This window comes from Osmerus eperlanus, chromosome 6 (genome assembly GCF_963692335.1).
Source record: "Osmerus eperlanus chromosome 6, fOsmEpe2.1, whole genome shotgun sequence".
Lineage (NCBI taxonomy): Eukaryota > Metazoa > Chordata > Actinopteri > Osmeriformes > Osmeridae > Osmerus > Osmerus eperlanus.
In genome coordinates, this window is record NC_085023.1 from 13,629,571 (window position 1) to 13,644,184 (window position 14,614).

The 14,614-nt window shown below is 40.3% G+C and overlaps 1 protein-coding gene and 1 long non-coding RNA gene across 2 annotated transcripts in view; one reads left to right on the top strand and one right to left on the bottom strand.

Annotated features, from left to right (window-relative positions):
* Positions 1 to 6,921, bottom strand: part of LOC134022763 (homeobox protein Meis1-like) — a 19,437-nt gene extending 12,516 nt beyond the window's left edge. The window contains exons 1-6 of the mRNA XM_062464513.1: positions 6,315 to 6,921; positions 4,645 to 4,865; positions 3,578 to 3,719; positions 3,260 to 3,310; positions 2,733 to 2,783; positions 1,702 to 1,848 (exon numbers count right to left, since the gene is read on the bottom strand). Coding sequence (XP_062320497.1) covers positions 1,702 to 1,848; positions 2,733 to 2,783; positions 3,260 to 3,310; positions 3,578 to 3,719; positions 4,645 to 4,865; positions 6,315 to 6,326 — 624 coding nt within the window. The 5' untranslated portion in view covers positions 6,327 to 6,921. The remainder of the gene's footprint in view (positions 1 to 1,701; positions 1,849 to 2,732; positions 2,784 to 3,259; positions 3,311 to 3,577; positions 3,720 to 4,644; positions 4,866 to 6,314) is intronic.
* Positions 6,922 to 9,201: 2,280 nt separating this feature from the next.
* Positions 9,202 to 13,515, top strand: LOC134022290 (uncharacterized). Its single transcript, XR_009930632.1, has 2 exons — positions 9,202 to 9,522; positions 13,210 to 13,515. It is a non-coding gene; the product is annotated as an uncharacterized LOC134022290 (long non-coding RNA).
* Positions 13,516 to 14,614: the final 1,099 nt, after the last annotated feature.

Here is a 14,614-nt window from a genome sequence, read left to right on the forward strand (position 1 = left end):
TATGCCTGTCCTGAAATGCATTCTGGTTGTGGTCGTTGCACTAGCCCTACATATCTAGACTTGTATCTGCCCATTCTAGGTCTATCAAAAAGTTTGCCGGTATGCAAATTAGCACTTCAAGTTAGGTCTAGATCCCGCTAGCAGAGACAAACATCTAGGCCTAACACAGCCTACAATATTGGCCTCGATATTTAGGCTAGTGTACGACCATTAGGCTATATTAAAATAGGCCATGTCTTCATCGTAAAGTCAATTAAAGATCCGAATCAGTGCCCGCAAGCACAACATAATTTGCTTCATATACCTAGAAACCCAGGGGTTTTAGACAGTCTATTTCCATGTCCATACTATAGCTTTCTGTATGTTCAGCTAGGCCTATATATGCAGAACTTCTTGACAATTGCCTCCCTAAAGAATACAACCCTTCAAAGGAACACTTAAATGCACAATTGGCATCATGTTATTTAATTCTGCTTTTGAATTAAATGAAGTATTATCTTCGGGACGATCTGTTCATTAGCATAATCATTCATAGGGGCTGGGACTGAGGAGGCTTGCGGGCGGGGGTTGTTCCATTTTGGTCCCAGTTCGGCCATGAATGGCGCTGCTAGCCCAGCTATTCACCAAATAACATAAAAGCTGGTGGCTAAGCTCTCTCCGGAGAACTACAACAGGCCGCCGCTCTAGCCGGCCACTCAACCATATGGAAGTCCACGGATTTAAATTATTTAGCCTAATCGCTTCATTACTTTTTATGTCGGTCTTTCCCGCTAATCCCTTTAATTTGGGCACTTGTTTTTTCCCCCTCATTGGTAGCCATATATCCCTTGCTGCGCCCAGAGATAATTTTGAAAAAATAGCTTGCTAAGTGAAAAGACATATCTACAATTATAAGTATGGAAACATTAATGATATAAAATCTACTACGCAAACATTTGCATAATTCTAATCATCATAGCTGTTATCATTATTTAACGGCAGCGCCGACCATTAGGGTCATGCCTGCGCGCACTACAATGTCCCTCGAGTGCAAACAGTCAATGGAGCACATAATGAAGGATGTGGTTATCTGTGATATCACTACTGCTGGGTCTCACAAAAGGAAACATTTCCTAATCTACCTATAATACCCATTGCCATGCTTTCAAACATAACCGTCTTGCCACTGGATCTCGCACCGGTCAGGATCGGAGCAAAGAGGAACTTTCATAACCCTTGCATTAATGTCTGAGAAAAATACTGACAAGACACGAAATGAACCGCGAACTACAGCAATGCAAGACACCTATAAGAGCAGCCTCCCCAGCTTGAGTGAGATAGGTCTCCTGCCAGCCATAAAGCCTACATTGACTGTGTGATAATAGAAATGTACTGATAACGTTTCGTTTTTATTAAAATTGAGAGGAGGGGAGAGAAGAAAAGGGAGAGGGACTAAATTAAAATCGACATGAAACAGGTCAAGTTTATGGCGATGCTTTTTCGAGCTAATCTTCGCAGGTCGGTTCCGGGATCAACCCTTAATGGGCCAATAATGGCAACATTATTCAGAAAATTTTCATTCCGATGGAATCTAAAACGGTCTTAATCATATGCAAATAGCCGCGCGGCGGCGAAGTGACCCAGAAGGCATGCCGAATAGCCAGTAGAGAGAGAAAGAGAGAGTGTGGGGAAGTGGAGGGGGGGGGGGGGCTGTAGGCCTACCTGATCAAGAGGTCCCGATGATCTTGTGATTTCCTCGCTGTCTGATTTTGATCCGCCTTCTCTGTCGTCTATAACTAAGTCGATGGGCATCTTGCCCTTCAAGCAGCTGATGTACCGGTGACAGAAATTGTCACAGAGTTCGTGTACCTGTAAAAAAAACAGTAGAGAGGTACACCACAATCACTAAAAGGGACATCACAGTGAATACTGGCATGTGGATCACAACCCCTTTGACACAGAAAATGACCCAAATGGTTTATGGTTCGACGTGTTGCATTGCAATCCCAAGTGACAATGTGAACACAGAGTAGGCCTACCCTATAACTTTATTCTCCACGAAAAATAAAGATATCGGCGAAAATTGACAGTGACAAGAGGACTCTCGGGCTACAACGCACTCAACACCCGTGTTAAATTCATCAGTGCCCCAGGTTGTGGCCATTAGGCGGGTGACCCGCTTGACTGACATTTAAGGGAAACTGTTTAATTTCAGTTATTCCATTATTAAGAGAGAAGCACTGCATCTTGCCACAATGACGCTTGGAAATTATGCTCTTCATGTAAAGTTAAAGCCATATTATTGTATACCGTTACCACCCGCACCTCAACAAGTTCACGTGCATAAAGCACATTTAAAATGATGAATATTAAGTTGTTTTTGTAATTTATAGTCAAATAATGGAAAGTCATGCATGCCATCAATGAGATAGGTTAAAAACATACAGGCCTCTCAATCACCCAGACCACGCTCTGACTTCGTCCCAGTGACAATTACATCATCCTACAGTTAGGCTATTTCATTCACCTTGCATATAATTCCTATAATTTCATCAGGACACGAAGAGTAAAATTGGCGCACATCTCAATTTCAGTTCGTAACAGCATGCTTAGTGATTAAATGTGGAAGAGAAATATATGCCTCATGATTGATTTTGACGGTAATTATAACCGACTAGCAAAAATATATTTATGCAAATGTTGCCCATAGGTCTGGGGTACAGCGCTGACCAGAACTAGTGAGGGAATATTACCTTTTCCAACTCCAAAAGATGAAATCGTAAAACTTGAATGGCTTGAATCATCTGAAAAATGAAGACAATATGTAAAAAATTGCGTACTTTATCTGCATGCAACAGGCACGTACTGTGTAAGAGCCTATATTCTATTATTATCACTTATGGGACAAATGTGCAGTGTTACGCATGCCTGAAATTAGGTCCACATATGTGAATCTGTGATATATCTCTAAAATATGCACTGACAAAATGCTGAAGTGCTGGTCTTAACATGGGCAAACTATTAGCATAACAACTTTTCATAATGGAAATTAGTTCAATGCCTTCTAATGGCAAACCAAGAAAGACGCTTTATACAGAGACACTGCAGGGAGACTGTAAAGAAATATAAAAAAAATCAGTTTTAAGAACATTTTAATCTATACATCATACTTTGTAGAACAAAAAGCGTCTCATGTTTAAACAAGTGTGGGACCGTTACAAAACATCCAGTAATAATTCTGAAGCCTCTCGTTGTATTATAAAAGCATTGTTTATCTTACCAAATTATCCAACTCTGGATTTGATGAAAATAGCGGCTTTTCTGCCCGAATCTAAAAGAAAAATACATAGATTTAGGCTATACATCTTGAAAATTAGGCACACGAATATGTCAATCAATGGCCTACTATATAAACAGCCTAAAATTGCACCAAATACAGCATGCATCCATTATCGATAACGTTTGCAAATGTGCGTCTTTTCTGAGGCCTATGAATGTGAGAGTCTTCAATAAAGATGTAGGCTACTGTTTTAGCAATAATTCAAACTGTGGCGATATACATCTTTTATTCATTTTGCCTATGGAAAAACGTCCTGACCTGTTTTGCAAATACTGCTATGTCTTCATTGAAAGATTCCGATGAACAAACGTCGCCTCCCGCCACTCCGGGCTCTCTGGGCGTGCAAGTCGCTAATTCACATTTCTCAAAAATCAGTGCAAGCAAGGGGAACAGGGGGTGCCTGGAATCAAACACAATAGCAAATGTCACCAGAGAGAACACCGTCGGGGTCAAGACGACTGCAGGCTAGATTTACCCAGTCATGCTACTCTCAACAATTTGCCCATGGGGACTGCAGCGTATGTTATGAAACATAGATATATTTAAAAAGAAGCTGAAAACATTGCATGTACGTATATGATTAATATTACACTGATAGCCTGCACTAATAGTCTTTGTTTTTTCAAACTTTCAAATAACTTCACTTGAGCCACATTGATGCCGTTGTCTCTAAAACTGTTTATATTGTGTACTTCTGTATTATGTCTGTCTTATTACTTAGACTATAGAAGTATGTTCAGTGTAATGTTGGGCTTGTGTGTCTATGGAAATTGTTATTGTAGTACAATGACGTGCTTGAAAAAAACTTAACGACTGAACAGCATAATGCAAAGTATCATTTTTTGTTCAGCCTGCTGTCCTTTGGCATTCAAATGAACTAATAAAAATTAAAGATTGCTGTGTAAAATTCGGATCCTATCTTTTCTGAACATGCAGGCTTAACAAGTGTGTCTGAAATAAGCTACATCTAGCCTATTTTAAAATATACATTCTATCCTAAAACATTTTGGCAAAATGCTCAACACATTATAAGCAAGATACTTTATGCAGATTAGTTTCTTTTTGGTTTTATAAACTCTTGTGTTTTATTATTTACAATGACTAGGTTATACATGTTGTAAAGTGTGCCAAAACGATATTTAAAAAATCACGGCAGTTACAGTTGACAGGATATAGGCTTAAGTTTGTGTTGTCATATGGCATTTTCGTGCTCACACAATCTTTTTGCTTTCTAACCTCCTTTTCTCTCCCTAACACAGAGTGAAACGCCAATGAATCAACAACACGTCCCATGAGGTATGAAGTTAACCATGGGCTGCACCTACCCGTATATCGCGTCTTTATCTCTTTTGAGAGCATCGTTGACTGAGGAACCCATGCTAGGCGGCATGGCGTTAGTGTGAGCTGAGTGCGGGTACTGGTGCGAGTGCAGCTGGGGCCCGTGGTTCAGGTGGACCGCTTGCATTGACCTGGCGCCGTGCGGGTCCCCGTACATGGTTGTCGGTATGCCCACTCCATCCATTCCGTAGTGGGGCAAATCTTCGTACTGCACACAACAAACGCGTGTATCCAGTGAATAGTCATTTACCATAAAATAAATAGAAAACAGTAAGTAGGCTGGAATTTGGGTAAAGCTATGGAAGTTGACCAAAGTAAATTAGTTTGATGCAGATCTGTTACATGACCAGTACTGTTCTTAAACTTAATTGTCATTAAATAATTATAAAATAGGCTATTCTACTAAGCAGAACAGTAAAACAAAAACAGATGGGCCTTAAACTAGTGAAAAGCATGTTAAGACCTGTATACTATGTTAAACATTTAAAGCAAAGACATTCAGAGACTATGCTTTTAGTATTTACACAACAAGTCAATGGCTTTTCATTGTAATTCAAAAAAATAATTTGCAAGCTTAGGTTAATTATTAATATCATGATTTTGCCCATCACATAGACTAAATTGTATATTTCATAGGCTCTTTAAACAATGCAAGTTAATAGTTGTTCTGTTTCTCAGTTTGTTGATTTATACCTACACAACTTTTTTTCTCATGACAATTTCATACATAAAATGTGTAGTTATTTGACTATTGCATAAGATTGAACCCACTAAATGTAGCCAACATCTGAAATGCTTAACGTGTTGCGAAGCGATCTCGCTTCATAACAAAAATAGCAAAAATATGGATCTTGTTTCTCTAACGAATTGATTAGTTGATTTAATTATTAATACTTTTTGATAGTATGTGGGCGAGATTGAGAGTAAAAGGCGTTTGCACAAAGCCTAACATTTAGACTCTAAACTCTGAGAGGTGCAAAACAGCGTGATACTGTTGTTAGTGCCAAACAACCAAGCAAAAGGTCTCAGACCGATAGAAGTGGGATCTCTACTTTACAATTGTTGACACTTCATTTAAAAACGAAGGACCTGTCACCTAATAGAGTAGTCCCGGAGTATATGAATCAATGTATAGGTCATCACGTCATTGCTAAAAAAAGATTTTCAGAGGAGTATGCAAATATTCCATGTTCTGGAACACATTAGTAGTCTAAAGATTCCCCTAGTAGTACCAGTATAAATATGCGTGACATGGTGTCTAAAGGGCTTAGAATATGCTTAAGTGCTACAGCCCTGCGACAACTAGCCTATAAATGTTCACAAACTGGAAAATGTTTCAAATTGACTTTAAGACAACAACAAGGATTTTGTTTTGTCTCATCGACCCACATTTCGTCAAATGTGGGTAATAACTTATTTGAAAAATCATCTATAATCACACTTCTCACGTCCCAAGTCCGGCTTGGTCGTCGTGAAGTAAACATGTGGGTCCGTGCGTAATAGTGAGCTAAAGATGCAAAACAATGTATGCTGTCCATCGTACAAGACGAGAGAAAGTTTCCCCGTGAGCGCCTGTCATTGTCCACGTTACAGTGTTCAGCCTTGCATTCTATTCTACCATAGTGGTGACTGAAACTTTTCGGTATAGCCTACGTACCCTCTGCGCCATAGCCCTCCTTACTCCCTCTTCTTCCTTTAGCTTCAGATATATCCCCTATGTGGCCAGGATGAAGAAGAAATTAACACTCAAAATCCAAATGGAAGATATTTTCACAAAATCCGTATTTCTTTCCAGAGGGATGAAGTCAGCCACTTCTGCTCAAGTTCAGCTCGAGCGAGGTGAATAGGTCCTCGGCTATCCACAGGACAGCGACAGAACGAGAACCAGTCTTCTTTTCCAAATGCCCCTCAAACAAAACTAGCGAGTCTCATGGCTTTTTGCCACTCCGACTGTCAATCAAACGCAAGGCTTGTCAAAGTACCGAATGAATGATGATCCGCCGCGCGCTTCCACGGATTCGCACACCAAATGTTAATAATCAAACGCACACAAAAATGAAGCTCTCTGGTTTCTTTGATCAGTCTCGGATCCTGAGTTGATATTTTATGCAAAAGCTTCTAAAGGAGATCAAGAGGAGGTGGGGTGATAATTCTGGCTTAGTCTTTCTTAAAGGAGCCACGATCGATGCTGTGTGTGAGCCGCTTGCCAGTTTGTGTACAATGAGTGTGTGCTGAGCGCGACTGAGGAGTGGATCTGGACCAGACTGCTGAAACCCGGAAGTAGTGGTGGCCATAACAGGTCGCGTCTTACACAATGCAATGGGCTACATCAAGTCGAGCCAAACGGAGGGGGGTGACTTGAGAGGACCCTAAAAGCTCTGTCGGTGGTGGACGAGCCCCACATTACGCACTGGGAGAATACCTCAATTTAACCATGTACGCTGTGTATTAGCCTATGTGTAAGCTCATCAAGCATGCTCTTGATTTGATATAGTGTGTTTTACATTCAATTTTCTTCTTGACTTTTCAATACCAATAGTATTATTTGTTTACAATTAGTCGACGCTCTTATCCAGAGCGACTTACAGAAAGTACAGGGACATTCCCCCAAGGCAAGTAGGGTGAAGTGCCTTGCCCAAGGACACTATAGGCATGACCGGGAATCGAACTGGCAACCTTCGGATTACTAGCCCGATTCCATAACCGCTCAGCCACCTGACTCCCGTTGTGGAGTTAAACACAACATTTGTTGTGTTTAATGATTACTATAGTCTCTTATGAATACACATTTTATTAAACTGACAATGTCATAACCCAAATAACATAAATTCTAAACCTACGTAGAATTGTGCAAGTGTATCCTGGTTATGTTCCTTGAACTGTAAAAATGAAATGTCATATGTTTAAATCCAGCAAAAAGCTTCCACCAGGTTGACAGGTAACACTTTCACATCACCCTCCATAGCACATTCCCCCCAAAAAACTAACATTGTATGCTTATTTAAAACTGGTAGCCTACCGACAAGAAAGAAAATGAAATTGCCGTCTGTTACAGCGTAGTTAGATTTTAATGATCTTAATGCTAGACATAAAATCCGTTGTTTGAATGTGTGCCTATACACTACAAGAGAGGCCAATGTGGCCAACTTGAAGCAGGTCTTATAGTTACCCTATCATAGTATCAGCACACACAGTCTTTGCATCATCTTAGAATGCAAGTCACACTGAATCCAACTTGCTCATGTCATGCTCCCGGTAAACACATTTTCACATAAGTATATAGGCATATCATACTATTATCTACCTCTGTCATTTCTATCATGATAACTGTTTAAGTAGACTTGTGCTAGGTTTCTTATTTTGAAATAGTAAACGGCTTGAAAGCCAAAAGAAAAAGGTCTATCCCGTTACAACTACAATACGTCTTTAAACCCCCACACCAGCACGGAATGGGTCGCTCCAAGCTTCTGCACACTCTCTGAGAGGAAGAGGTGTCCAATGGAAGCGCTGTAGTGTACTGCAAGCCCCCTATTGGCTCTCAACGTGATCAATTCTGAGGTGATTGATTGTTTAAGGCAACATTGACGAGGTGGACTGCAAAACATTACATGAAAATGAAAACCCTTATTTCACATCTGAAAAATACCTTTGCCAAATGACTAAATATTTCTCAAAACACATTGGGATCTCTCTCTCTCTCTCTTTCTCTCTCTCTCTCTCTCTCTCTCTCTCTCTCTCTCTCTCTCTCTCTCTCTCTCTCTCTCTCTCTCTCTCTCTCTCTCTCTCTCTCTCTCTCTCTGTATATTTCTCTGTATCTCTCTTTGTATCTCTCTCTGTATCTCTCTCTGTATCTCTCTCACGCACACACACACACTCGCGTACACACGGTCACTTACGCCTGTACACACCTTCCTTATTCTAATTTCCAACATTTTACATTTGTTAAGCTCACATCCCTGAAGATGTCAATACACATTCAGAATATAGTAGGCTAATAACTGTTTTTCTGTCCAGCAATTCAAAGTAATATGCCTCACTGATCTTGACCTTAGGAAAAAATAATTGTTGTCTAAAAACGTATAGGCCTATATTATCCATTGATATGTTAATAGCCTGCAATTGATTATCCTACATAAAATGATGCCAAGATGCCAAAGACTGATGGTTCAAAGAGTATACCTGTAGATACTGGCTTCAATATGAATCAATATATGGAGTGTAAAGTAATACAGTTCAGCTTCTCTCATATCCTAGATCACATACTCTCGCACAGCATAGAGGGAAATGTACAACATTTCATATCGTCCTTTTACAGTTTGGTTCAGTGTGCCTCTGCCGTTTGCTGAGTATATATGGTACATTTCTGAACCAGACTTTTAGACCATCCTCTAAAAGATCATTTCAGATGAATGCCAAAAGAGTGGGCAACGGCTCTATCTTATGATTAGACTAAGCCGTCACTGTTTGCAACTGTTATTTCAAATGCCCCGGTGACAAGGTGTTTGAAGTTTGCCTGAGAAGCATCTGTCATCGATCATAATGCTGCAGAGCCAGCAACAGTGTCATATCAGATAATGCAAGCTTCACACATTCAGTGATTCCCGAGGTACCATCCGAGCGCTGGGATCCAACGTTCAAATTTACAGGCATGAAATTACTATTAAATCCTTCACCGACCAGCGGAGCTCGGGGCAGACGGTGTAACGCGTTCTGTGGAAAAGCTACGAAGCCACACGGGCGCGAGGAATTCAAGGAGAGTCATACAGGATTATTAACATTAGGCTATATTAACTAACTTTGGTGCGATGAATTGGCGCATTGAACACGACTAAGTTTCAAACGTTATGCCAAACAGTAAATTATGGGTAAGTATCACAGCTGTTGTCTCAAGTTGTTTTCTCTGTAGTGCAGTAATAACTGTTAGAACAGTGTTTGGGTGGAAAAGTAAAGATAACTAAAATGATTAGGCTAAATAAGAAATAATGCGTCAGTTCGAACAAGTATCTTTGATGACAAAATACTGTCGTTGAACAATGCAAGAATGCCATTTGATATTAGTAACAGCATTTTCAGGATTGTTTCTATTTATATCACTGCAAACACTAATTTAACCCACCTCTAAATAAGGCTCAAGCCAAATTGACATGAAGGGCGAATAACATCAACGCCTAACGGCTGTCAAAGTACCAGAATGGCATTATAAAGTAATTATGTTGCTTCAATTAGCGTCTGTAAGGGACGCCGTAGACCACAGCAGGGGCAACGACTTTCACTATTTGGCTTTATTGGGAGTCAGCGCATTTTAGCGTCCTGCAAGAGCCAGTAATACTATAATTTCTTGTTAATCCGCTTCCCGATGATGTTGGTCGAGGCATAATGAAATCAGTGGATATTACTCAGCAGTCAAATATGAATGGACAGCACATTTGACAAAGAGAACACAAACATTGTTTGTCTACTGGAATAGAAAATCAACAGGAAGGAGAAGTTGTAGTTGTACAACCATCGTTGTTACCTATTTAATTGACCCCATGCTGAAAATGTTACATGAACTGACAAGGCCCTTTTAGAGAGAACAATTTATCTTTTGCCTATTTTCTGCCAATGCCACGCACATTTTGTATAGGCTACGTAAGAGTCAATAGAAGTAGGCCTAAGTTAGGCAAAATAATAAAAATCGTATCGTAAATTTGACTTTTTCGAGTAATGGCACAAGAACAATACTCTGTTCGTAGAAATGTGAATAATTTATACAATGTTGACTAAATAATGAGTCGTTATCTCTTGTATTCGTGATAGCCGATGATTGCTCTGTCCCTTTGCGCGTTTGCGGTAGACCATATAAAGCAACTGGCGTTGTGGTTCAGGAGTCAAACGGAGGTCAAACTTTTTACTGCCCTGAAGCAATGCTCCCAAACGTGTTGAGATCCGTTAAGTCCAGTCCGCAGTGAGCTCTGCTCTCTATCATCAGTTAGAAAGTTTTGGGAAAAAAGAAAGAAGCCTCGAATTTCTCCGTTTGTTAAGTTTTATAGTTCATGATCTGCTATATTGGCAAAGACGTAACCTCATCAGCGGCTACCTATCACACAGTAGAAAATAGGCTGGGATTAATGAGATAAATTCAATATTGTGGAAACGAATTTTCATAATATTTTATTTAGGTTAATGGGAATGTTAAGGCTCATGTAACAAAGTAAAGCATCATAATTTGTGTTGTTGAAGTTATAGTAAAACATTCAACCTAAAAAATAAATAAAAATAACTTTAAACGGTTATGCCGATTAAGTGGTTTTGGATGTGTGCTTTTAAACTTTTAAGCAACAATCAAAACATAATTTTAAATATTATATAGTGTGAACATCAACATGAAGAAGTTATAGGCCTACTAAAATGCAGGAAGCGAATATCTAACCCTTTATTAGATTTACGAAATTTCCCTAAACGGATGAAATTCCACAAATAGCGTTTAAGAACGTTCTATAATTAATTTGTCAGTGTTGCAATACAATAGATTGATGATATATCATACAGGCTATAATACTATATTCATTTGCATACATTTTGAAAGGGAGAGGGACAAGGTAAAAAAGTTAAATACACTGCAAAGCCGCTTCATAAAAATGGTCTACTATTGCGTCTCCTTGGACAATTTTGATTATTTGAGGACTCTTCTCTTGTTCGCACATTAATGTTTAATCATTTGCGCCTTCTACTGGATTTAAAGGAAATTGCATTACATGTAGAGAGTGATGTAGATGACCAACTCATTTGACAGGTTAATTCCAGATCTATGTGAGAAATATTTTTTCTGTGAATCATTCCTACTTTAAACTCTATAGGTTCTAATATGGGCAACTATCTCATAAAATATATAAAAATGAATGTTGGCTATTTGCTGACCTGGTTATTGAAGTTTACACCTCAATGAAAAAATGTCCTGTTCTCATGTTGAGTATAACACGTTTTTTATAATTTGGTATCAGTCTGATTCCCTTTGCATGTGGCACACATTATGAGAACATCTTGTTTGACTAGATTATAATTTTTCCTGTTTGGTTTATTTCTTAAAAATTGATGCTAATGCACACTCAAGACAACTGGAAAAGTCTGACAGATAATACTGCAAACACGCTGAAAGCTCTTCTCACTGCAGTTTTGGCCAATAGAACATACATTTCAAATTCGACAGGATTGCACTTGCATACACATACACTATGCACTGTAATAATAGATCCGTTAGTCTCTGAATACCACCACTCAATTTTCACATTGTACAACTGGTCACCAGGTCACAGGCAGTAGTGCGGCTATCAGGGTGTGCTAAATCCATGGATGGATACCAAACTCATCACCAGCTCGCACACACCTATGTGCCCTCTCTCTCTCTCTCTCTCTCTCTCTCTCTCTCTCTCTCTCTCTCTCTCTCTCTCTCTCTCTCTCTCTCTCTCTCTCTGCCTACCTACAGAATGTCACCTGTGCTATTATTTTAGGTGTGCTAATGGCATAGCAGACACTCTGGAGAGGAGAGACAAATAGCAAAAGATAGGGACAGTGAGACAGAGACAGAGGATGGAGAGAGGGGGGAAGGGGGGGGGTGAATGAACAAACGAATAACTGAATGAAAAAAGAATCTCCTGGAGGAGTGTGATTTTCATCTGGTGGGTCAACTAGCAAATGCATGAAGGTGACCCCCCCCGTCCCTGACCCTGACCCCTCCCACACAGACACAAGAGGAGTTGGGGAGGTGAGGAGGAGTGAGGAGGAGGTGAGGTGTGTCACATGTCAGCCAATCACATGGTGTGGGGGGAAAGAGTCTCACACCTCCCAGGGAGACTGTGAATTGATCAGCACCTCAGAGAGAGAAAGAGAGAGAGATGGAGAGCTGGAGAAAGCGAGAAAAAGACGCCAAGCGAGGAGAGACGGAGTGAAGGGAAAGGAGTGAGAGAGAAATGGGGAGGAATTGAAAATAGAGGGAGGGAGAGCAAGAAAGAAAGAGGGAAGGGGGGAGAGAAAGGGAGAGAGTGTGGGAAGGCGAAGGGGGGAGAGGGCCGCAGAAGAGGTGTGAAGACTCATCTGTCTGTTCAGGGGTGTGAGGTGGGAGGCTTGAGAATGGCCTCACAGTCTATAGAACAGCGGTAATGAACTCCTTAGCCCCAATGGTAATGCAGCTATATCAAACACAGGCTATAGGCCAGTGATAATCGCTTAGTGGCCTGGAGACTCCAGTGTCCCTACACAATGTTTAGTGAGATCCTAAATTGTTGTTTGGTATGGTGCACAGGCGAACACGACATAAATGTTTTTCCCCATAAGGAAATAGGGTGGGATGCCTTTTTTATAACCACACCTCAGAATCAATAGTTCAGTATTTTCCGACTAAGGGCTTTTCTTCCTCCTGTCGTCCTCTCACCATTACTGTTCTTTGCAGCCCATGTTGTCCAGTGTCCACGCATCCCTTCCCCACCTTGAACACTCTCAGTCCACTCTCCTTTTCTCGATTCTCTCATCCCCTCAATCCCGCCTTCCTCTCTTTCCCTCCTTCCCTCTCCCAGGATGGCGAGTATGTGTTCCTGCTTTCTACTTTTCGAAGTCACCTTTGGAGGACCAACTCTCTAACTGTGACAACTGACATCTCTGATTGTCACCTGGCATCATGACCTGGCAGGGGTCAAAGTGTCATCCTTTGGCTTTGGTGTTAGGTCTTACGTCAAACCTTAGACTTGAGACGATGTTGATTATAGGATACAATTTTGTGTAATACGTTGTATTGGTTATGGAGGAATATATTCAGAAACTGTATTATTCTTCAAATAGAAATTAATTGACATATGCTGCAAATAAAGATACTTTATTAAGTCTTCATGCTTGTGTATACAATATGTCTCTGTATATATATATCTGTGTCTGTTTGCGGGTGTTGTGCATATGCATGTCCTTCTTGAGGTTGTGTGTGTGCTCTCAAATGAAGCAAGCTAGTGTATATTTCCAGTGTGTCCCAGCATGTATCAGGTAGCCAATACTCCAGTTCAGGTCCAGGTTATCAGTACTGGTATGACTGAATCAAATTACCTCTGCACTGATTGGTGGCGGCAGAAACTCAAAGGCCAGTCCCTAATCACAGTTAGCTATTGGTTAGTGCATCTGTAGGTCACATTGTCCAACCAAGGGCCCCCCAAACCACAACCCCCACACCTGTGAATAGAATTTCATAACCCAAACTCTCCTGAGTGGTTGGGTGCATGTTTGGTTGCATAGCTCAGTCCAAATAAATACTATGTTGTACCAGGAAATATATGAAATACTGACGGCATGCATGAGGGTATTTGTGAGAAAAAGAAAATGTCCTCAAATTAAGTTATAAAATCACTGGAAATGTTTTTTATCCTGGCCATGCCAAGAAAAAAAGAAAAAAGAATGACAACCCATTTTGGGGAAGATGAGGAGGAGGTTTAATACAATGAGACAACCTTTTCCTTCTAGACTGACGTGCAAGCTGTTAGAGTGAGGTGGCGTGATTTTTGTGTGTATGCGCAAATGTATTCCATTTAGCTGTAGTTAATTATCACAACTGTCATAACTGTCAGAAGAAAACAACAGATTATTCCTCACAGGCTGAAGTTTGACACCTCTATCTTTGTGCCTTTTGTTCTCTACCACTGCTTTTGTCACATGTTAGGAGGCACCTGATTGGATAAATTACTTTCCTCTCTGTTCTCCTCTGCCTAAGTATTTCCTATGCTTGAGGAGATCTGTGGAGACCTGAACACAATGTTCAATTCTGTTTGTTGAGAATTTGGCATCAGGAAAGCCATTTTTTGTGGACAATACATTTGTTTATACTTATGTGTTCACTGTTCAGTCAACACACACACCTACACACAGACATGCACACACACACATACATAAAAGTCTGAATGTGACCAAACTCAAACCGACATGAAACCAACACAATGTGCC